This window comes from Eleginops maclovinus, chromosome 6 (assembly GCF_036324505.1).
Source record: "Eleginops maclovinus isolate JMC-PN-2008 ecotype Puerto Natales chromosome 6, JC_Emac_rtc_rv5, whole genome shotgun sequence".
Classification (NCBI taxonomy): domain Eukaryota; kingdom Metazoa; phylum Chordata; class Actinopteri; order Perciformes; family Eleginopidae; genus Eleginops; species Eleginops maclovinus.
In genome coordinates this window covers 13444828-13470051 of record NC_086354.1, presented here as the reverse complement: position 1 = coordinate 13470051, position 25224 = coordinate 13444828, and the positions used below count along the sequence as shown (strand labels likewise).

The following is a 25224-nucleotide window of genomic DNA, read 5'->3' as shown; positions in this document are numbered from 1 at the left end:
AGCTCAAATTGGAAGTGGGTAAGACTTTTTACATGTGGCTGGATGTCAATCCGTTAGAAAACACGTTAAAAGACAATTTAGCTGAGCCTGACCTCTTGTTTTAGCTGTGTTCCTGGCTAGTTCTATGTTTCAGGAGATAAGGCTTAGTCAATTGACTGAAACTATTTTATTCAATTGATTCATCAGAACACCTATTATTCATGGAAAAGCCAAATATTTTCTGATGAATATTTTAGGTACTTTCTAGAGATGAACAAAGTCTTTGTTTTGACAAGATGGATGAAATTGTGGATACAAAGAGTTAGTGTTGCAGAAACTTGACTCATAACTCTCTTGTCTTGAATCATCACACACACACACACACACACACACACACACACACACACACACACACATTGTTACACAAGCACACAGCCTTTATAAGCAGCCAAATGCTTATTGGCCAGTATGTTCCAGCCCATTAAAGTTCAAGGCAGATCAGTGGTCATAGAGCTTAATCTGATTTGAAGAGTACTGGCTGGCTGACTTGCTCATGGGTAGACTCATTTCTAGATGACCAAGCAGGACACGCTTATTTATTCATTTAAGTAGCGCTCTGAACATCTCCCAGCTGGATTGTTAATTAATTCCATCTCCTCCCATGAAGATAGACTGAGGGGAGTAATCTGCGTGAATGACATCAAGTACTCTCTATTGTATCCTATCAGTTTCAGGAAACAGGCCCTAAACTTGGACCATAAGGACAGGTCTGTCTTACCATCAGACCATAGCTAGCAGCAGCCTGCTGAATTTCTTTTCAGAGCTCTGAGAAAACACACTGTAATCCCAATAAGCAAGTGAAAATACATGCATTTATAGGTTAAAACTGCATTCAATTTAAGTATAACACTATATTTCAATATTATTTTACCACACTTAGCTACAGTGTTTATTTTCTTTACTTTTAAAGCAATGCTTTCTTGGATTGGACACTAGTGGCAAACTCTACATCTGTGTTGAAATATTCCATCAATTAAGCCACAGATTTAATTCACTACCACCTCCGCCCGCCTGCTTTCTAATTTCCTGCTTTCAGGGTCACCTCTGATGACATCATGAGAGACAAGGACATCTGCTCCCATTGTAGTGCTTGATTGGCTCATTTTATCTGCATGCAAATCATTTCGGCGGGGACCTGGAGTACACTGGCCTAATTATGCCAAACACATCACTCAATAGGAGCGATGGCGCCTTGGAAGGATGAAATGAAAGACAGAGAAAAAACAAGACAAAGTGAAACAGAAAAAAGAATGCAGTCTTAGAAAGGATGGTATCGGGGCAAGCAGTGGAAAGTTAGATTAGTTCGAGGGAAAAACAGAACCAAATGATATTGAGGGTAAGGGATGGCGTGGGGTTTGGGAGGTAACAGCATGGGAAAACAGATGAAAAATAGAACCAGATGGATAGAAAAAGAAACAGACATGGTTAAATGGTGCATAATGCTAGTGAGGGAAAGTCAGAAGAGGGAAAGAGAAGAAATGGAATGAAAGCTTCCACAGAGAGCCTGTTGATAAATGACATGCATTATGTGGTGTGTCGGCTTGTTTAATATAAGGGACATTTTAATAGCATCTAAATGCTGGCTAAGGGCTTGCAGAGCTCCTGGGGCTCCGTTTGTGTGTGATAAGTGTCATTATTGATGGAAAGTCAGACTGACACATAAACAGTCTAATGGCTCCCATATCGTCATTTATGCATTCAATGCGCCCTGGACAGAAGTCTTTGTTTGTGCCTATTATTTTTATTTTGTCATTGCCCTCGCATAAGTGAGGAACTAAGAATGAAAAGCAGAGGATCATGGGTACTTGTGGATGGGTTTCTATTCTGGCAGGAAGAGTAAAGCAATCAATCTGATGAAGAGGCATAAAGGGGAATACAGACTAGCCATGCTGTGCCTGCAATTTGTTTCTCACTCTACCTGTTTCTTTCTTTTGGACAGATACACTCGAACCTAGAGGAAATGTTTCAGGGCTTGTCAGCTATTTTGCTTGGCTGTTTGCTACCTACAATGCATCTCAGAACTTTATAAAAATATTTTATGTCAAATTAATGAGGGCAATAATCTGGCCCGCTGAAAGGTTCATTTGTTTATAATTTATCAACCAGGAGGATTACGATGAAAGTAGTATTTCATGTTTGAAGACAAGTCTAGCTGTATTTTCTGCCATTGTTACTGTTGCCTTGTCAAGTACTGTTTTTCACGCACAGTCAAATGCCTTTTTAATGCAAAATGTGCTTCTAACCAAGCGTATATTTGTGAGTCAACCTGATAAATAAGATGACATTCAGCTTACAGGTAGCGACATGATGAAGTCAAACGGCCGTAACTTAGTAGTCTTGATTCACAGGAATGTTGCACAATTCCTTCTTGTGCATACGCCTAATATTCCCAGACATAATTTGGATATTGTCCAAAACTCATGGCAGCCAACAGCAAATCAACATGTTTTTGTTTTTCAACACAGATCAGACCCAGACGCAGCTACATTTTTCCACTGTTAGAATAACACATTTAGAGCAGTGTACAGGCTTGGCAGAGGAACTGTATCCTTTTTTGAGTTTTATTTTTGAATGCACCAATAGCACCTGATTTTTTCCTCCTCTCCTCTTGGCATATGCTTCATCTTCTCTCTGTCTGTCTGCCTCTCTCTTCCCTGCCAAAGAAGCATCCAGCTAATATTATCATTCAGCACTTGCCAAATGGACAAATAGAATTAAGGCTGTCAGATATGAAAGAGATATACAATGGCTGCTTTACCAGCTCTGTTTTCCTGTCATACTCCTTTTATCCTTTCACTGTTCTTCTTTTTCTTTTCAATCCTCCCATGTCCGTATTTGGCTCAGATAAAAAATTCACTTAAAGTGGTCATGTTTCTCAGTCAGTTTTTTATTTATGGCCATTTACTGTAGAGTATGTCAGCATGAGTATGAATCTACATTATACTTATGCGTTATGCAACAACATCAGTGAGTAATGTACTTCACTTCATTCCATTTAAATGTGTGTCTAGTATAATTATTCTATTAAATTACAAAAAAAAATGGCTTCTCCAAGAATTTGGATTCTTTGCAACATTTTTTCAATTCTGCAGCATTGTCCCAAGTGCTTTAAAACATTTCTGCACTTGCACGACAGTTCACTTCCATTTGTAGGAAACGGAAACCAAAATCAGTTTTCACTGGAAACAAGAGAGCTAGGTGGGAAAAGACAAGTCGTTAAAGATTCAGTGATTCTTGTCAGCCTATGATTACTTTATCACCAACTGGCTTTTGATTAGATCATTCAATCAAGCTGCTGTGAGTTTTACATTTATTAGACAGTGTTTCTAGACCTCTTAAGCCTCTGTATGAGAACCCTGAATTTGAATTATCCTTGAGTGAGTAGCAAAAGCCTCGGTCAGTTAATACCTCTGTGTGAGAAAGTAACTGGGGATCAGTCCAAGCCCTCAGTGAGAGTGATTGGCAGTTGGAGGAACATCAATGGAACCTCGGTGTTACACTGAATCTCTTGTCAATAACACAACTTGACACGGCAGACAGAATGAGGAGGGGGAGGACTGATGTAAGAGAGAAACCAGAGAGACAGAGACAGAGGGCAAGTGGAGGTAGAGGCTACTTGTCTGGTGTTAAGCACTACATGGATTTAGATAAGACCAAGAGGCTGTAGAAGAAGAACATCTACTTCAAAGTTATTGTATGGCATAAAAGGTTTGTGGGGACACTTGAATGTGTCTGTGTTTAATCAGCTTTGGAAGCAGTTGGAAAAGTAAATGTAGAGGGTATAGATAAAAGAAAAAAGCTCTGATATGTCAAGGTGGCCTGCATGTGAAGCTAAATGTGATTACAAATGAAATCATTAACTCCCCTCTCACCGCAGGAAGAAAGTCATTAAGACGCACATGCTTGACTTGGCTTATTCTAAGTGTGTGCGTGTGTGTGTGTGCGCCTGTGTCTGAGTTAGAGACTGAGGAAAAAAAAGAGGCATAAAGTGATGGAGGGAGAGGATAGAGTGAGGTTCGCCTTATCTAATGTCCCATGAACCAATAAACGTTTGCTGGTAATTATAAGAGTATAAAGTCACTGTGGGATCTTTGTAATACAGATAAGCAATCGGGTTCAAGTATTATAATGATATCAAAAAAGGATACTCTCCAATATTGCTAATAAAGACATTATTGCAAATCCTGTGCAACAAAGCACATAAAACCTTCAAATTGATGTTTAAAATTATAAACCTATTGCACATACAATTGTGAATTATAGCTCAGGCCTACAATAAGTAACCTAATTCATTGCTCAATGATAAGAATTACAGGGCAGGATACAGTAGCTAGGAAAATAGCAATTATTAGTCCTCATCACTAAGTGAAGATTAAGTTTAAATGTATACATCAAGGAGTAATAAAGTGTTCCTATTTAGAAACTGGGAAGAAGTGTCTCAACTATTGCTTATCCAATCTTTGTCCCCTCCACACCCAAAGTGCTGGGATATAAGCAATTAGTCACCCTCTCCCATCGCTCCTTCCCTGGAGAGCAGACGCTGGGGGATTGAAGGTGGAGGTTAGGCTTTATGGCATGATAGAAGATTGAGGGAGAGAGTAAAAGGAAGGAGGGGTGATGGAGGAGATGAGCTTGTAGCTCCCTGTATGTTGGAGAGACCAACAGATGAAGAATGAGAAAGGTCATCTCCACACACAAAGGCACATGCCCACACACATGCACTGGGGGGCTTCGTGTCATACTAATGATGATCATTATTCACTTACGCTGAAGGGCAGAGGAGAACTGGACAGCATGATACCATTTAGCAAGTTCTGCCCTCCGCATGTGTTGATCCCAGGGCACATAAAGGCTGCAAACACAAATGTGGATAATTTATTAAATGGTGAAAATAACTTCACCCCATCACCTGAAAACTATTTCCACTGAAACCCATTTCGCTTAGCTAGACTTAAGGCATTTTTACAGTATGGCTGACAGTACACAGCAGGAATGAATTCTAATGGGGATTAAAAGCAAAGCTGTACCTGACAGCAGCTCCCATCTGTCTGACTGCCACTGTGTACCCTGTGTAGTTTGTGTGTTTGTGATCCTTGTCTTTCTGTGTGTACACATGAATGTGCTGTGCTGTCACTTTAAAGTTCTCTGTGTACGTCTCTGTGCATATGCTGTTTTGCTGACTCCTTTAAGTATGTTTTGTGTGTTGGCATGCACAGACACGTGTCCTTCTGTGAGTGACGCAGACGCAGCTCTCCTGGTACTTTGAGGCTGATCCAGAGCTGTGTGTCCAGATATTTTGAGTGACAGGAGGTCAGCAAGCAGGGGGATGATGTGCCATCCAGCTACGAAGTCTTGCTACTAAACCAACACGGTGCATACTGCTGCTGCCTGTCAGAAGCAATTATCTTTCCAAGCAGTTTGATCTAAGAAATGATTTATGTCACACACAAAGATGTATGCGACACACTATTCATTAAATTGGCCTTCTGCCCTGCTCAACAAGGTTTAGAGCTGTAATGAGGAGCTTACTAGAAAGTTTTCTATCTCATTGAAAATATTTACATCAGCCTTTTTTGCCTTTTAAAAACAGACTTGTTTTTCTCCACCCTTATTTATTTATAAAGAACATATCACAAAATTGAACCTTGTACCCCAACTTTTATGTCATCCAAATATATATTTGGTTTGTACAATACAATGCAACAGCCACATACAGTATCATTAAAATACCATTTCAAATATGAAAAACTGAATATGAGGAAGAGAGGCCAACATTTAAATTCAGGGTACATACTGTACATTAGGTTCTTAGAGATATCAGTCTTCTATAACTTTTTTGCAACCTATAGGAGCACACATTCATGTCAAGAGCTCATTGTACGTTGTGTGCATCAAAAATAAATTAACTGACAGCATTACTTTAACTCCGGTTAACAAATAATGTACACTGACGTTATTCTGGGCGTAGCCCTAACTAAGGCAAATGTGAAAGGGCAGCTGGTCATGGCACAGAACAAGAGAGTGTAGAGCTTTCCAAACTAGAACATAGTTCGATATAGCTTGAGTGTCGCTTGTAGTTTCCAAAATGACTTAGGAACATTTTTCAGATATACTGTAAGACTTTGGAATCACTCACTAAGCATAAGATGGACATCAAATGATGCCAAACCAAGAGTATGAAATTATGTATGTAGCGGTTATATTCTAGTGGAATTAATAAATCATTGGAGCACATTTCTGTTAACTTTCAGGACAAAATACATGTTTCCAAATTAAGAGCTCTGAAGAGTAGACGTTTTCGTTTAGAGTCGTTGAAGAAACACCAGCCGAGCAGGCCGGCTGGTGTTTCTTAATGAGTGGGAAAATAGAACAGAGATACAGTATCCAACAAGGCCAGTGCTTAGATAATGCCACGCAGATGGGTCAGGATGAGCTTAGCATATTAAAACGTTATGTAACTCCAAGTGCTGTGATTGTCTTCAGGCCCTTCGCATGTGGGTGTTGGGAGTTTTGCTTCTGTATAACTTGGCTAGGTTTCTCCATATGTTGTCGTCAGGGAAACTGTAACGAGAAGGGTGTGTGTTTTTATTTTGTTTTGAAAGTGTGTGTGTATGTTTGGCATGTTATGATGTTTATTAAAACAGCTTCGTTAGGGGAATAAGCTAATTCCGGGCGGGGTGTCCCCTGTGGAGGCCACAAAACTCCCCTTTTCTCATCTCCTCCCGATCTAGGCTAGTGGCAGGCAAAGATAAGACACCTACAAAATAAACACAGCTGTAGACTACAGCTTCCCATCTTCATGCCGCACAAACTCACATGTATACACAAAGGGACAGATAAACACACACACACACACACACACACACACACACACACACACACACACACATATGCATGCATCAGGTTTGAACCCATTGTGTGTGGGGAGATGCAAAGCAAATGTTGGCATTGAATGGATGGATGGTTCAGGAACAATGTTGTTGTTCTGAACCTTCTGCTGCCATACACTTGGCAGAGCAGGGGCCTCATTTATAAACATCGTTTACACAAAAGATGGATGTAAAAATGTTTATGCCACTGGCCACGGAAAAGCTTATGAAACAAACTTGATATGCATTATGGTGAGTCATCAGTTTAGCTACACCTGCCCATTCTAATGCTAAATCTAATTTGACTGTGTAGTAACCTTAGGGTTTCTAAAGTGTTGTGTTGTTGAAGCTGTAGTTATTTGAAAAATTGTATCTAATTGCATTATCTGTAGAGGCCTATTTTACATCCTCTCTCCCCCTCAAGAATTCCGATGGTTTGTATGAAACATGATATGAAACATTGTAACATAAGTATCGTGTAGTGTCTTCCTGACTCCTGTCATAAATCATAAAAAAATAAATCTTTTATTTCTTGGTGAAGTAGTTATCTGGGAGTATTACAGACAGCGTTATGGATTTGAGAGGCTGACACATCTTCTCATAGAAGAAGCAACTGACTTTCTATTTATCAGTACACACTATGTACAGTGGGTGAGAACGATGTTGTGAGGATATGGAGTTGAAACAGCGCCACAGAACAAAATAATACTCTGCATTGTGTGATTGGTAACACTGTAACCATGACATATTATGTGTTTAAAGACATTATCTTTCTATATTTGTTTTTAGGGTACTTCCTGGAGTTGCTGAACCGCTCTGCAATTAATCTACAGGAGACTTTCCATCAAACCTTTGGCTTATTATACTACCAGAATGCCCAAATCTTCTCTGAACTGTACAAGGATTTGAGAAACTACTACCGAGGCTCCAAGGTCAACCTTGAAGAGGTGCTCAATGAATTCTGGGCCCGGCTGCTGGAGAAGCTCTTCTACCAGGCAAACAAGCAATATTTCATAAGTACGTCCTGCTTTTTCGTAGAAAACTAAATGAAAGAACAAATGCATGAATTAATCTCAGTTAATTTTATGTAAGCACAGTAGTGATACAAAGTATGTGTATATGATCAAACGCAGAAACTTTGAAGTGGCTTTGACACTGTCAAAGATATCATCCTAGTCATTCATCTAGATTTGGACATTGGTTAATATTCTATAAAGGCATAATATTTAAATGTGTTCTCAACTTAAATAAAGATTTTAATAAATGTGTATGATGATTGCAGGTGAGGACTACCTGGAGTGTGTGTCCAAGCAGATAGAGACATTACGGCCGTTCGGAGAAACACCCCGCGTGATGAAGATGATGGTCACACGCACATTTGTCGCAGCACGCTCATTTGTTCAGGGGCTGGTGGTCAGCGGTGAGGTTGTGCGCAAAGTGTCCCAGGTAAAATCACTCTTCCCACAATACAACAGTTTTCTCTCTAATTTTCTTTTCATTCGATTGGCATCGCCTTTATCCAATATCAGTGATTAGTCACATTTAAATGATAGTCCCATCTTCACTTTCTGAATAGTTTTATTGCTTTTTATTGAAGCAAGTTACTGCTTCACATTACTTTTTACTGGTGTCTAATCTGCTGTAAGGCCATGTTCCCTGTTCTCACTACATTTTCATTGGTATTCTTGTGTTAAGGGGTCTGTATTCATCTCTCCTTGGTGAACACTATTTCTCCTCTTTGATGTGAGCACCTAAACACACAAAGGCCTGTTTCACCAGTCTGTGCGCATAGTATAAAGCCGTGGCAGATCAATGTTGGTGGAAACGAGAGGCTCCATAAAGTATGGCCCCTGACTCAGACAATCAGCCCCTGCAACAACAGTTAATGTCAGCTCCATGTTGAAGAATGTTTCCCCAGGCCGCAGGGAGGGTTAATATCTCCCCAGAGAAATGGTCCCCTCTGTGTATAAGCCAAGAGTAAGGTTATGATCAGAGCAAGACTGAGAAATAATTTCAGCTCCTGAAAGGGAGGTGGCCAGTAGTGATGCACCGGTGAAAAATGCCTCCTATCAGACAATGGACTAGGAAGGTGTTGAGAGCAGTGGCCCCATGAGAAATATATGCATCCTGTAAGAAAACAGATGCTGCACCAGAAATGAATATTACTGTACAATTCTTTTGTTGAAAAAATATTACGAGGTCAGGCTTTGTGTAAGATGAAAATAACTAGAGCAAAAGAAAAAAAAAACATGCCTAAAAGGTTGATCTGCTTCTACATGAACGTTAGGCCACACATTTAAATGCATGTTAACGAAACAACCGATATGATTCTTCTCCCTTTCTCACTGACGTATGTGTTCAGGCTACATCTGTGGGTGGCATATTGTTTGCTAGCTTCAGAGAGGGACAGTCTGCCCTCCATTATCTCACTTTGGCCCAGGGAATAGGTGCAACACTTGCACCTACCAAAAAGGAAATGATGTTGCCTCAATTAAGTGCCTTCACGAAGGAAAGACAAGCCAACGAAAGTGCAATACAATCCGAACAGCTATTCACTAGCTACATGCTATGCCACAAGCTAAACACGGCAAGTCTGGCATAGCAGGTAGCTAGTGAATAACGAGACACAGACAGTGACAGCGACAACTAAAATTGATAGACCTGGAGCTAAGGGAGACATGCAACAAGTGTAATTACTGCTCAGCTTAAAATCAAGCATGCACACAAGGGAGTAAGGTTCAGAATTAGCATGGGCTGCATGTTGTTTTGTAATTGCTGTTCATGATTTTCTGTCACATGGGTTTACCCTGGGAACGGCCAGAGTAGCTTATGATTCCTGCAAGGCTCTGCCAGCAAGACTCTGAGCTGATAAGCATCTTCCTTAGACAAACATTCATATACACACTAAAGCACCCAAGTGCTTAATGACACAGAAGCACACATACAAACCTCATCATTCTATCATTCCTCTCAAACTGCGATGCTCATTTCCCCTGTGTGGCTATTCATTAATACACGTTTCGTAACTGATGCCATTTTGTTGGTGCTGAGAGACAGTGAGTGATGTGTTCATTAGACAAGGGCACTTGGGAAAACGTGTTAGGAATTATCACAGCCCTTATAAAATTACAAAATGTCATCCCAAGGCTAATACAGGGGATGGAGCCACTGCACACATTCATGAGAGGGCAAGAGCACATGTATTGAGAGCATTGTCACTATGGACACACTTGGTCAATCACTGTTAATGGGACCTTCCAAGTAAGATCCACTAAGCTGTGTGAGCAGACACAATGTCTAATTTGTCTTTAAGTCATTCAAGTCGAGGCCTGTTTGGTACAACTTGAAATGAAAGAGTACAGACTGCAACCAACTGTTCAATTTCAAATCTATAATTTGTGTGTCAGTGTGTGTTGCTGCACTCCCCGGCAAACAATCAGCACTTACTGTACTTATGCAGATTGAAACAGTCCTGTGCTGTGATGGGAACAAATGAGACAGAGAGAAAAGTCGAGAGGGAAAAAGAAGACTGTGATAAACTCCAGCACTCCCTATCTTACTGCTCACTTAATCCTTTTTTCTCTTTGCTTGCCCATTAAATTGTACATAAACATTTCAGTTGATATTTTCCCATAGATGTACCCTGCGTTGTCCTCTTAGTGTGAATAGCTTGGTATACTAATTTGGAACTTATCTTTCTCCTCCTTTCCCCTGAAATTCCATCTTCGATTGATTGGGCTCTAATGAGACAGCCGCTCCTATTTATAGCTATGTATTGCCTGTTAAAGGGCCCAGTGACTGAAGATGTTTACCACACACTGTTCAGGCAAGTATTCCACTGCTTCGGTGTAGCTGCAGAGAATCAAATCATCTCTGTGTGTATGTGTGCTTAATTTGGTTTCAAGCAAGTGTTTGTGTTTTCCACAAACTCAGATCACCTGAATCCCTGCCATGTTTGAGTTAGATTAGCCATTAAAAATAGGAACCATTGTGAAACTAGATGAAAAATAATACAGCGAGAGGGGATACAGCATGAGCCTAAGAAGCTGTAAGAACTGAATCCTTTTTTGAAACGTGTTTTTATGAGACAGAAAAAGTAAAATGCAATCTTTTTTTCTGGTACGGTATTCATTACTCCCTTGCTTCACTCCAGGCTGCACCAGTTACTGTGTCCCTAACTTTTTCTGGACTGTTTTATTCCCTCGGGTATGGGAGTGGAGGAAGTAGGCCACGCGCCACATGGCTCACTCTGGAAGCAAGGAGTCTGGATTGTTCTGCTCTGTAACACAGGGGGGAGAGGTCCCTCATATATCCTTACTAATTACACAAGGGGGGAGACAAGCAGAGAGAGAGGCAGGAGAGACTTAAGGCGTGATTGCCACAAGCAATATAGAAGGGACTGACGGGTGCGGGGAGCCTGCTGTGAAGGTGAAGCAAGCACAAGGGTATGGATATTAAAATGTAACACAGTCTTGTCAAAAAGCTACATGAGCAAACATCAAAGAGTATTTTAAACCTAAAACTTTGTCTTGATATCTCTTGATAGGCCAGTATGGAGAAGAATCAAGCGTGTGCGAGTGCATATGTGTGTGTCTGTGTGTAATGTATTAAATGTCATATCTTAAAAGCATGTTTGGATTAAAAATAAGGTTACTAAAATTAGAGGATTTGCTCCTTTTATTCCTTTTCTATGTCTGTCAATTGGTTTAACAACTTGAGGACGTCCCCATTTGCTCCTGGTAATGGATATGTTAATAACAATCATTTCTCAGTAACAGAAGAATAATCAAATGATTTATTGATAGTAGAAATGATCCTTAGTTACAGCTCATGAGTCTTATTACTGTTTCTAATTTGACAGTCCCTCCCTCACCACGCCCAGTGCACCACAGCTCCAAGGTTACAGAGGAAGTTGTCAACATCAACCTCCAATTAGCGTTATGGAGGAGTTGCACACTGTTTCGTATGTTGTGCCTGGCCTGGGACTCCCAGCATCAATGCTGTATGGGTGACGTAACAGAAACAAGATTAATGGACTGTCTCTGCTTAATAATTATTTCATTAACATCGCCCTGGGTTCTTTTTTTCTCCCCTGCCAACACCCTTTCTTGAATCTTGTGGCTTTTTGAACAGCCCCCTATCTCTCTCGCTTTCAGTCTTTTTCTACACTCATCCGTGCACACTCCCTTCCCTCACTTTTCTCTTTCACCAAAGAAACATTCGTCTGACTCATCCCTGGCCAATAAGGGGTAGGGTAAGGATGGGGGCAGGAGAGAAGAGGAGGGCAGGAGTGAGGATCTGACTCATGCCTCATATGACTTGAAAATAAGCCTGGGAATGTGCTGAGGTTATTGCTTTTCTTATTCTACTTTTAAACTGTCCTCAACATGCAATTGGCAATAATTATCTATTTTTATTGATCTCGTTTTCCAACAGAGATGCAATTACCAATTATGGGTTGTTTTGTATTTTCTCAAATTTTGTTGAAAATGTATTTATTTCAATATATAATGGAGTTGAAACTGTCAAAAAATACTGTGGAATAATATGGAACAAATTTGATTAGATTAAATATTTATGATCCTTGTGGGGAAATTGGGTTGATAGAGATATAAATAGTCACTGAGAAAAGCCACACAAAAAACAATAAAACAGAAAACAATGAAAGTTGTTTAATACTTAACAACCACATTTTCAACATTGGAATTGAGAGAATCACAATATGCTGCATTTGTTAGTGCTGATTATATTTATCAGGGGATGAGGCTATTGTCCATAGTCCGAGAACATTTCTATTTCCAAGTATATAGTAAACTGCTGATGTGCCTGTTTAAAGTTTCTATGATTTGTTTTCCCACCTGAGTCCTATTGTTGTCCCATTCCCACTGTATATTTGTTAAAATCTGTATTTAACTGTGTCTTTGCTGTTAGAAGAACTGTTTCCAGGAAAAGCATCAGGCTGGCCCAGATGTCAGCTTAGAGGAGATTTGTATGCGTAGCTGGGCTCATTCTCTCTCTCTCTCTCTCTCTCTCTCTCTCTGTGTCTCTCTCTCTCTCTCTCTCTCTCTGTGTCTTGCTCTCTCTCTGTCTTGCTCTCTCTCTGTCTTGCTCTCTCTCTGTCTTGCTCTCTCACTCCCCATATGCACACACACACACTTCCTGAGGTTTTGTATGCATAGCTGTACTCTCTTGCGAACAGAGCTTACTGGTATTAACCCAGTTTCACTTTTCACGCACCAAGGCCCTTTCCTAGGGGAACAGCCTTGTGGGATAGTGCGGGAGGAATGGAAGGAGCAGGAAGGATGGATTGAGGGACTGAAAATACTTGTATGAATGTCAGGGCTTTTTCATCGCATGTGAAACAAAAAGCGAATTCTCCCAAAGTGGTTTCCAAGGAAACTGTGCTGAATGAAAGTCTGGTGCAATCTGAAAAAAAGGTCACCATGGGAGGTGACCTCCCACGGTTCTGCGACTGTCATTGTCTGGTTTAAGACATTTTCATCTTCACATCTTATCAAAAATGAACACTTTGGTAAAACATATATTGAATTATCTTGTTCTGTAGCGGCAGTGATTTTAAAAGAGAACATCAAATGTACAGTTTGAACAACTGCTGCTGTCATTTTCATCTATTAAATCAAATATGCTTGAGAACAGTAACTTTTCATTCAGGTGGTGTAAGTTTATTTTTGTCTTTGCCCTACCAGGTGCAGCTGAGCCAGGAGTGCATGCGGGCCATGATGAGGATGACGTACTGTCCCCACTGCCGCGGCATGGCCTCTGCCAGACCTTGTGCCAACTACTGCAGCAATGTCATGAAGGGCTGTCTGGCCAACCAAGCGGACCTCAACACCGAGTGGAGGCATCTGGCAGGTATGGAGCAGGCAGCCATTTACACATGCATTTAATCAGCCATGTGGTTCCTCATAGGTTCACATATGATGCTACTTATATATATATATATATATATATATCTGAGTAAATACCAGTGTGCAACACATGAAACATTTCAACCCTTCTTCACGCTAACTGTACCTCCTGTCTCCGTAGAAACAATGATGCAGGTGGCTGGTCGCTTTGATGGTCCATCTGGTGTGGATAGCGTGATCCTCTCCATCCCCAATCGCATATCGGAAGCCATGTTTACCATGATGGATAATACAGAGTCCATCAACCACAAGGTAGGAGCAATCATTGTTGTGAACATGCAGCTGAATTAACTATACAAACTGTTTATATAGTGCTATAGTCATAGCAGAATGGAAATTATATTCAAATATATTTTAAAAGCCCAAACACAAGTTTCTGCAAAAAGCATAACATGTAGCTTCACACAAAAATCTGAAAAAAGTTTGATATTTTTCTTCGAGAGAGATGTTTATATTTTTTTGTTTCTGTTTCTATTAGTGTTTTGTCTGTGCTCTTTGCAGTGGGTGTGATGTCACACACAGGGTTTGGCAATGTTGTAAACAAAATGATATGGCAGATATCACTGTTTGCAAATAACCAGGCTTCAAAATCTGTTCAAAGCACAACCACATAGACCTGCTGAAGTAGATTTGCTGACTCTTGATTAATCAGTCATAAATAGTTAATGTTGGACAGGAATAGTTAAAAAATATTTTAATATCACTCTGTAAAAAACACCTGTCCCACCACTAAATTTTTGCTGTTTCAATGTTCTCACCTCCTACATTTAAAATTAAAGGATGATTCATGACAGAGCCTGCCAACCAAGTGTTTACTTGACTGGTTAATGGTTTCATGTGATACTGCACTGGCAGCAATTGAAATCTGACTCATTTGTTCAAATAAGGAAACATGGTAGATGATGAGTGGAAGACAAAGCTTCCTCTGTGCAGATTTGCTGTTACAGAGTCCAGCTGCTTGAGGTGAGCCATAGCATAGCAGACTGCCTCTGACCCGGTTCAGTTTGGAAATCATCATACAACTTCAGCTTCATCTTCAGCTCTAGTGAAAGGTCTGCGTTCACAGAAGCTATTCATGTCGAGTATTATGGTATTCACAGTGTGTGACAGATGATTTCCTATTTACATAATTTGTTGACATCAAAAGCCATATGTTGTGTTATGTACTTTACAAATAGAAGCATATCTAATACAGCTGTAAAGAAAAACTGAAGCGTGCATTACTAAATGTGTTTCAGGTCTGTCTGCTACTACTCTAGTGTAACCGAGTCAATGCCATGTTTTATGTCCATTATTCTATCTGCTGTGAACCACACAACATCAATGAGTTATGCTGACAGACATGACTGGAAGCTTAAGACAGGATTATTTTATAGTTATGTGTGAAGGTTCAAAGGCTTGAGGCTCCTCTAAGCAGGCCAGATTGGATGACAGATTGACTGGAGTCTTACTGTATTCCCTGGGCTCCATTTATAAAATGTAAGCCCCATAAGGGGAATAGTACTTTCTGAGCTTTGAATCAATCTTCTGGTGCGAGCCTGTGATTGACTGTGATTGGGATGTGGCAAATAATCAGCACCACTTGTTGCTGTTGACTTTTAAATGTATAGATTTATATGCACTGTTATGTTCTTCGCATACCTTTAGCTAAGTTGGTGTCAAAGAAAATGCTTTCCTGATACAGTATGGGTTTATTAGATTCTATTCAAAAGCCTGGTTTCAAGGGCATCCGATTTCATTCTGTTTAACACCAACCCAAATAAAGATCCAGGATATGAACCACATATGGTAGGGAAGTAAAGTTTATAGCGAGAGTCTGGTGGCATACAATTCATGTTACTAGTTCAAAAGGGTTTAAGATGATAAAAGTGTAGATCTGTTTTGGTTCTTCCAGTGATTTTAAAAACTGAATAAACTTTATAAACATTTTCGGAACACAACTGATTGAATTTCAGTATTTTACCCTTTTGCTAACTTTTTTCCCTTCTGTGTGTCCCTCTACATTTCCATCTCTACTTCACTGTCTCCTGCCTCAGTTGTTCCAGGCCTGTGGCGTCCTCAGAGAAGGAGGAACCAGCAGCACAGGAGTTGACGACAGCATGAAGAAAGGGAAGGTTATGGTGGAGGACAGGTTGGGAACCAGCACTAACAAAATGGAAAAACTGGTGAGTATTTACCCAAAAAAATCTGTCCTTGTTATTGCTCTCCATTCACAGTGATGGTTTATGACATACAGTAAGAGCCATTGCTCATCATGGGCAATTAAACCCTTTTTGTGGCTTCATTCCACCTTTACACAGACAACTATGGGGTATAGATGAGCTGAATGCTTGAATGAATGAATAAGTCAGATGACTGAGCACTGAAACTGGTTGAGGAAGATGGAATGTATTTATCTGTTGTTTAAATGTACCTTAATGCTGCGATTATGTATAAAAATTCACAATTGTGCTGTTGTCATCTCTGCCTCAGGTGTCTGATGTAACCATGAGACTGAGGGAAATGCAGCCGTACTGGGTTTCTCTCCCAAGTGTTCTCTGCAGTGACAGAGTGGCCACTGGAACAGGGGCCGAAGATAAATGTTGGAATGGCATGAACCGTGCCAGGTAAGGCTATAAACCAGATGAAGAAAATATGGTTAGGCAAAACAAGAATCGATATCTTAAAAAACTGATGGTCAGTTATATTAAGATTCACGGCCCATACAGTTGTCATGAAAGTGAAAATGACCTGTAGTCAGTAAAACTAATTTATTAACCAGGCTGTTAACGTGCCTATTTTTGCAGGGTGTATTGCGATTGACTCGCTTTTGGAGCCAACCTCAATGGCCATTCGATAAACTGCATTTTTTGACACATAGGCGTTAGGGGGATTTTTCGGCAACAGATGTTGACTCTTTCGTACGACCAGTAGCTTATGATAGCTAATATTAGCAACTTTTTTGTGTCTCCTCGTTATGGTACTTTCACACAACAATTTAGCTTGTTACAGAAAAAACACTTTAATGTTTTTTGACAAAATCAAAGGTGAGCACATCGTATCTCACCAAGATAAATAGTTTTTTTATTGTTTTGCTTGTGGTCCCATTCAACTTACAATCGCTTTGTTTGGTTATCTTCTTCTTTATTAACTCCAGCTGTAAACCAGCTTTTTACAGATTAGGTTCATGCCATCACTTAGCCTTATCACCTAATAAAGACATTTTAAAGTAATCCTCCAAATTGAAGAGAACTTAATGTGTTTTATCCTGCCGTTGACACTATTGGCAACATAACTCACTGTTCAGCAAGTTACACATTTACTTTGCAAGTTACTTTTCCTCTGCTGCCCCGAGGCTGTGGAACGCCCTCCCTGACCCCCTAAGGGCCCCACAGACTACAGATGTTTTTAAACGAAACCTAAAAAATTTCTTTTAAAAAAAGCATTTTGCTAAATGTCTTTTATAGGTTCTCCTTTTAACTATTTATTGACCTTGATCATTTTTAATAATTGTTGAATTACATTAATTTTAAATAGTTTTTCCTGCTCTTTAGCACTTTGAGATTGCTGAAATGTAAAGTGCAATGCAATCAAATGTATAATTGTTATTATTATTATATTCACCAATTGACTGTGGTTAAATTATAAATAAAATCATGTTTGCCAGGTACCTTCCAGAGGTGATGGGTGATGGCTTGGCTAGCCAGATCAACAACCCTGAAGTGGAAATCGACATCACGAAACCAGACATGACAATACGGCAGCAGATAATGCAGCTGAAGATCATGACACACCGCCTGAGAAATGCGCTGAACGGCCAGGATGTGGACTTTCAGGACACCAGTGAGTACTTTTCCCATCACAGCTGAGCCCACAAGTTTCCGAAGAACACTTCACAAGAAAATGCATCCCAGAAAACTCCCTAATGATTAGAAACGTTTTAACTAGGTCTACATTAAGGGAAGTCACTCCATTTCTATTCATCTGATCTTCTATCTTGCCTTGCATAAACTCTAGCAAAATGGCAAAAGCAGTACATTTGGAACTAAGATGAAGGCATAAATATGCCTGGCCTAAATCAAAGTGCCTTTTTGAATTATTGAAGTCATATTTTGTACCACATCATTTCAGTTAGATGCTGTGAAATCCTCATCCTTTTTTTCTTGGCTTTCCCATGGCTCATATTTCTTCATATGGAAGTGGATCAAATAATTTATGTGCAAAATATGATTAAAATGCACAGGTATGTGGCAGTGGTAATATATTATTCTATGAAACATAAAGAACCCCATTTGTAAATTGTATGTATATTGTACCATGAAACTCATTTCCTGACCCTCTGCTCGTAGGTGATGATGTCAGCGGTTCAGGAAGTGGCATGTGTGCTGATGACACGTGTGCCCGTAGCCCGCGCCCTGTTCTCCCTTCAACCGTGCCATCCGTGGTCTACCAATACCTTCCAGAAAACAAGAAGGTGAAAGGATCCGCCACCCAGAACCTCCCCGGCATCACCATTTACCTGCTTTCACTGCTCATGCTGCTGCTCCGGCGATAATTGACGAGGGAATCTACAAGCTGGGACTGAGTTTGGGACATGGAGGTTGGGGAGAGTCTGAAAGGGGAGGTAGAAGATGTTGGGGGTTAGTTACTTTGCCAAAACTAAAAAGGTATATTAAAACACAAAAAATCATTTGGACGAACTTCCTTTTGGTTTTAAATTAGAAGAAAATGGTTTACGAGTATTCATGAATGGTTTTGGTTCTGCTCTCTTCTTTAATTTCTTGCTATGTTATGACACCATTAGAGCTGGTCTTTTCGCATCTTCTTATGTTATGTTTCTGGTGTTTGGGTTTCTCTGAGATTATATCTGTAGACATGTGTGTAAGACTATATTGCTAACAGTATGTTGGTGTTGACACCACAGGGAGAGGGAGAGTGGGGCTTTACAGTGGCGCTCAGATACATATATTTGTTATTCCACTCCTTCAAAACAGCACTTGTGTTAAGTAGAATTATTTATTTATTAATAACTCACAAATGACCCCAATCTAATTGAACACAAACATAATTTAAAGATATTGATGGTTTTTAGAGAGGGATAATCTGGACAGCATGACCCAGTAGACCTCGTAATACATTAAGCCTCACATCATTATTACACTTGCACACACACACTGGCACAACGAGGACGTGAGCACTCCTCGTCAGCACTTTTTGCCATTTTATCATGTAGGCTGTAATAATAGCTGTGATCACATTCACAACGACATGATCGTCTAATGTGGGAGTAACGTGACCCATCCACCACTCCTTCTATCCACTCATCCCTACATTCCCACTGCTGGGGCAGATCTCCCTCTCTCTCCAGACCCTGCTGGCTGTGTAGAATCAACTGGAGAGTCTCGTGTAAGCAAAACACAATCTGTGCTGGGCCAGGTCTCAGATGACAGCAGCTTCCCACTATAGAGCACTGTACTGTATGTGGAATGGGGGAGTCGGTGTAAGATTGCCGTTGCAGCAATGGATTAACGGTTCATGGTTTGGGGAACGTGAAGCAGAGCAGAAATGTACACAGAAGCAGAAACACTGCAGTCATGTAGACTTTTTTTTATACTATCCTTTTGTTGTGCACTGCAGAGCAAAAATAAAATAAGCATAATTTTGTGTGCGTCCTGCCAAGGCCCAGTGCTCCTTTGATTAGTATCATAATTGCAACTAGCTGTCCTGCTTTTTTTGTCTAATTGCAGCAAGAATCCATATCCACAGTAGAAGCCGCTCCATGCACGTCTTTAAATACTACAACTATTTGTATGGCAGACACAACAGTGTACATAATTTTGATTTGTTTTTTTCTAGAAAAAAAATAGCCAATTAGGTATCAAGATTTTATAACAGCCAGATCATTGTATGCTATCATTCTTATTTCATTCATCATCTGTCAAAGCTTATACATATCTGCCTTCCATTTCTCTGCAATGTTTTTTCTATATCAGTGCCTCTTTATTCGCACCCCCTATTCCCTCTACCCTCCTCCCTGCTCATCGGTTATAATGACCTTTAAAGCGTTCCTCATGCTTCTATATGATGGCGAGGCAATATGACAATGACACAGTGCTTCATTATGTGTCAACCTTAATAGGAATGTTGTGGGAACACACAGTGAGCAGCTTTTCGTGATGAGAAGCTTGCTGGGGAGGAAAAACATACCACATTTTAATTCAAAGAAATGTCAGAGCTCTCATTTACGAACGCTGTGTGCAGGATGATGGGATGATGGTTGCATGTGTGTATGTGTGTGAATGTGTGCATTTCTCTTTCATTGATAAAGCAAAAGAAGGACAGACGATAGAGCCGTTATAAATCTTGTTCGGATGGTACAGAAATAAAATGTATTGACATTTATTGGATTTACATCACTGAATAGTGCATTTAAACTGACAGAAACAGTATATTGGAAAAGCTAATTTCTCAAAAACGGGGTGTTCAAACAATCTGCATTAATGATATCTTGGCTTGTCAGTATCATGTGTGACAGATACATTTATCTTGAAGGAAAAACTGACACATATTTTAGATTACATCATGGCTTCATTTGTACACTGGAACAATCCACCATGATATGTCAACACTGAATAAGAATGATAACAAATTGGTTAATACTGCAGATTTAATTAAGTACTTGGGAGATCAGTAAAGATTTTACAAGCACATCTGTTAGATACTTGGTTTATTACTGCTCTGGAATTGGGGAGGCTGTAATCTGAGATGTCACTTTGATCATATTTACTTTTTAGATATGCTTAGTTAATGAATTCTATGTTTGCTGTGTGTATGCGTGTGTGTCCTTCCTGTTTGTCCCTGGTTAAAGAAATCTGCCTGTGACTGCCATTGACACTTTGTCTAGTGTTGGGGTCCATATTTTGACTCAAAAATAGCGGTACAATAGTATTAGATGATCCAGTGGGGGAAAAAATACACATTTTGAACAAAGAACGATTAGTAATATCATCACATGATACTACTTGTTGTGACCCTTGAGAAAAATCTGAATATGTATGTGAAAGTCCACATGAAACCCTGTAAAGAATGAGAAATGACTCCAACTGTGATGGTGACATTCCAATTCAAAGACGACTTGCGACTCACAACTTCAGTTTCAATGACTGCATCACAATGTCATCGGCTGAAATTTGCACAACCCCTCCCTCTCTCCTCTACCACCTTTTGATCTCATTAATTTGTTGCTCAAAGCCCCCCTCCCTTTTATAAAACCTGCACTTTTATGAGGCCAATAAATGGCATTGTCTGCACAAAGACATCACAAGATGGTCGATCAATACGCAAGTCAACACCTTCCAGAAACGACTATTGATTGAGGATGTGTGTATGCAGATAGACATGGCCCAGCAAGAAGTCTCCTGTTCAACTATAATGAACCAGTGTAAAACCAAAGCCCCTGTGTGTTGGAGGAGGCAGGTCCTTGGTGCTGATCTCAAATCAGGTTGCGCACCTTAATCCTGCCCTCATTCATTAGGTGGGAAAAATGCAAAGCTGGTTATGCCACCATTTAAAGACAGCTTTATTTTACACTGAGTTGAATACGAGAGGGATTTCTTAAAGGTGCCAATTTATGATGAAAAAAAGTACTTTTAATTCTTGTTTATATGTACTTTGGTTTGTTGTTATCAGAAATCTATGGAGAATGTGTGCTTATGGTTAAGATGGATGCCAGAAAGAGGTTAAAAAATACAAATGTCTCATTTGCTGTTGTATCTTAAATCTTGTGTCTATTATATACATTGTAAGATTTTCAACATGCCGGTGTCCTGTGTCTTTAATGGTAGGTTTGTTCTGTGGTGGATAAGAAAGGGGGAAAAATATCTATTGCTTTACACTTGTATTCACAAACCACTTGACTCACACAACATTTAAATCTACTGTATTTACCTTTCTTAACTATGTGTTTGGTCTTCTTCAAATTGTCCATAACCTCTGACAAAATATATCCCAGAATGCACCAGGGCACACTGCCACCTAAAAAGGGCCAATGCACTCCAGTGATGATGTCAGAGATGACAGCTGTTGTCGAGCATTGCCACACTGGAAAAGAACAGCCACATGTTGAGAGCACACTAAGTGCTTTGTCTTGTTTTGGTGTGTAGACAATGGAATGATCACCCCCCTCAGGATGGTTTTAACAAGATGTACTTGACCATGATCCTATGGGAGACTAAAATGCCACGCTTCACATACAGCGCTGCTGTGTACAAAGTGCTTCCAGTATGTGAACAGCAGCAAAGAACTTTGTGGTTCTAGTGTGGAGCTTCAATGTTTCCATGTCTGTCATGAGGTTACAAATTGTGGGAATGAAAAATGCCATGAGAAAAACTTAAAATGCAGTTTGGTCAGGGCAGCAATGTTTATTGAACATTATGAATATTAAAGTATGTCAAAATAAATCAAGTGCCACCCTATCTGCCTCTAAACACTGCTAAAATACACCGAATCTGTCCTTGTAGGTCGACCTTCTTTACAGCAGAGGGCCGTTTGATGTCACAACATGGGAATTCAGAGTGTATCTGCATAAATTTAACAATCCCAGCTCGCAAATTGTTTTTAAAATCAATCTCATACTTAATATATTTCTACTCAGTGATAGGGCACATTTCTCTCCCTATGTAGGGATAATTATATTATTCAATTCCACTGGAATTATTAGTCATCTCTCTGCAGTCCCCATCCCTCTGCATCTGCTTCTGTGCACACATACTGGAGACACATTCACATTCTCAACTATTGATTGTGTCTGAAGCTTTTCACCTTCCCCCTTGCTCACAGCGCACACAGCTGCACAAATGCACCCAAGTTTATTCTCAGCCTTTTGGCTTTCAGCTTGCCCTTTGGTTCACAGCGTTTTTATGACTGACTACTTCACAACCATTACATGGTCTCCGTATTTGAAATATCAGCTCAACAGGGCAAAACATTTGTCAATAAAATCTCCTCAGCTCAATACACCCTGAAGTGCCTTTGCCTTTAGACTGCATCATGCCTTATACAGTAACATGCTGCCAGATTTGTGCTTAATACCTTCCGAACCCTTTCAATTTATATAATTTTCAAAGATGTTATAAATACTGGGTTATGATCTTTCCCATAAAATGTTGAATCCATTTTAGTGTGAGAGCAAATAATCGGACTGCTGTACTATTTCAAATAAATGTAATACTGGAGAAGTGAAGATATATAGCTTTGTCTCTTTGACAGCAGGTGCCATTGTAAACCTATCAAATCGTTTAACACTTGGTTACAGAAAAGGAAAGTTTAAACAAAGAATGTGCACATTATTGGAGTAGTTATCCTAGTGTTCTAGCTGGTTCATCCAATGTATTTTAATTTGGATTACACAAAGAACTCATGAAGGTTTCCACAACAAACTGCAAAAATATTGAAAGGGATAGTCAAGTATGGAAGTTTAGCTAAAATACTTAGAGGCGGTTTTCCATCCATGGCTGCAAATGTGCACTGTGCTCTTTTTGCCTTTTGGCTTATCAGACATATTCTCTCACCTTTTTTTTTCTCCCCCTTTGATCTGCCTTGTAATTTAACTAAAGCCTCCTGCTCGCTTCTTCTCGATTTTTTCTCAACTATCTCTAGAACCGAGCTGTCTGAGTTGTTATATCATTTTCCGTCAGTACTTATATATGAGATCAAGGGTTTCACATCATTGCCTCTGTCAGTTCAGATGACTGAATATGAGATGGGTCAAACTACAAAAAAACTCACAGATACAGTTCTCCCTCTGATGAAACACTACAAATGCACATACTGCCACCCAGTGGGGAAAGGCTTTTGTTACATGTTAAGGAACATTTGATTACTCAAAATACAAGTTAGGATGATGTGTTCATAACATAAAATATATGACTGTAGGGCCAAAGTTGACTAAACAGATTTGAATGCATAAATGACAACCACTGCAATTTCTAACCAATTCTACTAATATACTTAGTAAACTGCTAAAGCCCCCATGTAGATTAGACTGTGGGACAAAAACTTAATTGGATATGTTGTTGTACTTCATTTTGTAAAAGTTTGGATAAAGTTGACAAAATTACTTTCAATGCATGAAAGACAACAGATGCAATGCGTTGTTGTACTTTTGGATCATTATTGTTAAGTATAATTAACAGTAATACTGCTAACACTTTATGTCTGTCGACATCTAGTGGCCAAAGTTCCCAGTTATCATAATGGAGACATTTGCTGCCCTGTGCAGTGTCAGTCTAAGTGTGTGTTAAGTGATGCTGGGTTTATTTTTATTTTTTTAATGAAGCATAGAAACTCTTATTTTAGTATTTATTTTATGTTTTTGTTAGAATGTATATGATAACTTAAATTCGGTTCTAGCAAATATTTAACTATGTTTAATTTAGAAATTGTTCTGTGCCACCAGTAAAAAAATAAATGCTTTCAAAACAAATATTGGGCTTAAACTAGGACACACATTACTCTTCAAGAAATAGTAGAACATGTTTCATCAGTGTATTAGTTGTAGTCAAGATAATCTATACAATGTCTTGTTTTTCCTCAAACATTAGTTACTTGTATTGTTCACAAAAACATGTTTGAAAAATATCTAACACAAAATTAGATAATAATAAATAACTCATCAGTTGTATTGGTGTGGCCATTTCTGACAGGGAACACACCATTAATGACAGGAAACAAACACAACAGGCATGTTATCACTATCACAGGTTTATGTAATCCCTTAAGTATGGATTTATGTAGACTATCACCATTGGGGTCAATGTTATTTCATCAGATTGAGGGTAGTGTCCCCTATACCAATTCACAAGGATGAGATACAGTATGTACTGAGTCAAATGCAAAGCTAATTCATCAAATGTTCACAGTTACAGGTTGATATGGCTTAATCAAGCACTAAGCAGTGAGTTAATGGACTTTAAACTCAGTTTCTTGAAAGGCTGGCATGAATACAACTGAACAGACAGCATACCGATACACTCACATTTCATATCCAGAGCATATGTTCATCAAATAAATTAACTCACAGTAATGGCAGAAGAGTGATTTTCTTTCTCAAGTGACGACAAAATCATTCCAAAGGGCCATATTTAAGTAACTTTTCAGACATTATTTGGCCTTAAAAATCGGCCCAAATGCAGTCCTTTCAATCCCACTCTGCACTGCAGGCCTTTAGTAAGTTACAGCAGCAGAGGGAGCTGAGGGGTTTTATTCAGACGTGGGTTTTTTTATCAGTGTAATACTCCATTCAATAGGTGATGGTAATCCGAATATCAGGGTCCAGACCGCCAACGAAAATGATGAAGAAAAAGAAGACCTAGCTGTCAGAGGAAGGTGGCACAAGTGTGAAATTATAG

General features: G+C 39.6%; 1 protein-coding gene across 3 annotated transcripts in view; it reads left to right on the top strand.

Annotated features, from left to right (window-relative positions):
* gpc1b (glypican 1b) overlaps nt 1-21772 on the top strand; it is a 62083-nt gene extending 40311 nt beyond the window's left edge. For all 3 annotated transcript variants that reach the window (XM_063885822.1, XM_063885825.1, XM_063885824.1), the window contains 8 exons: nt 7698-7925; nt 8191-8354; nt 13616-13781; nt 13959-14089; nt 15874-16002; nt 16310-16443; nt 17484-17659; nt 18166-21772. In XM_063885822.1, coding sequence (XP_063741892.1) covers nt 7698-7925; nt 8191-8354; nt 13616-13781; nt 13959-14089; nt 15874-16002; nt 16310-16443; nt 17484-17659; nt 18166-18371 — 1334 coding nt within the window. In that variant the 3' untranslated portion in view covers nt 18372-21772. The remainder of the gene's footprint in view (nt 1-7697; nt 7926-8190; nt 8355-13615; nt 13782-13958; nt 14090-15873; nt 16003-16309; nt 16444-17483; nt 17660-18165) is intronic.
* Nucleotides 21773-25224: the final 3452 nt, after the last annotated feature.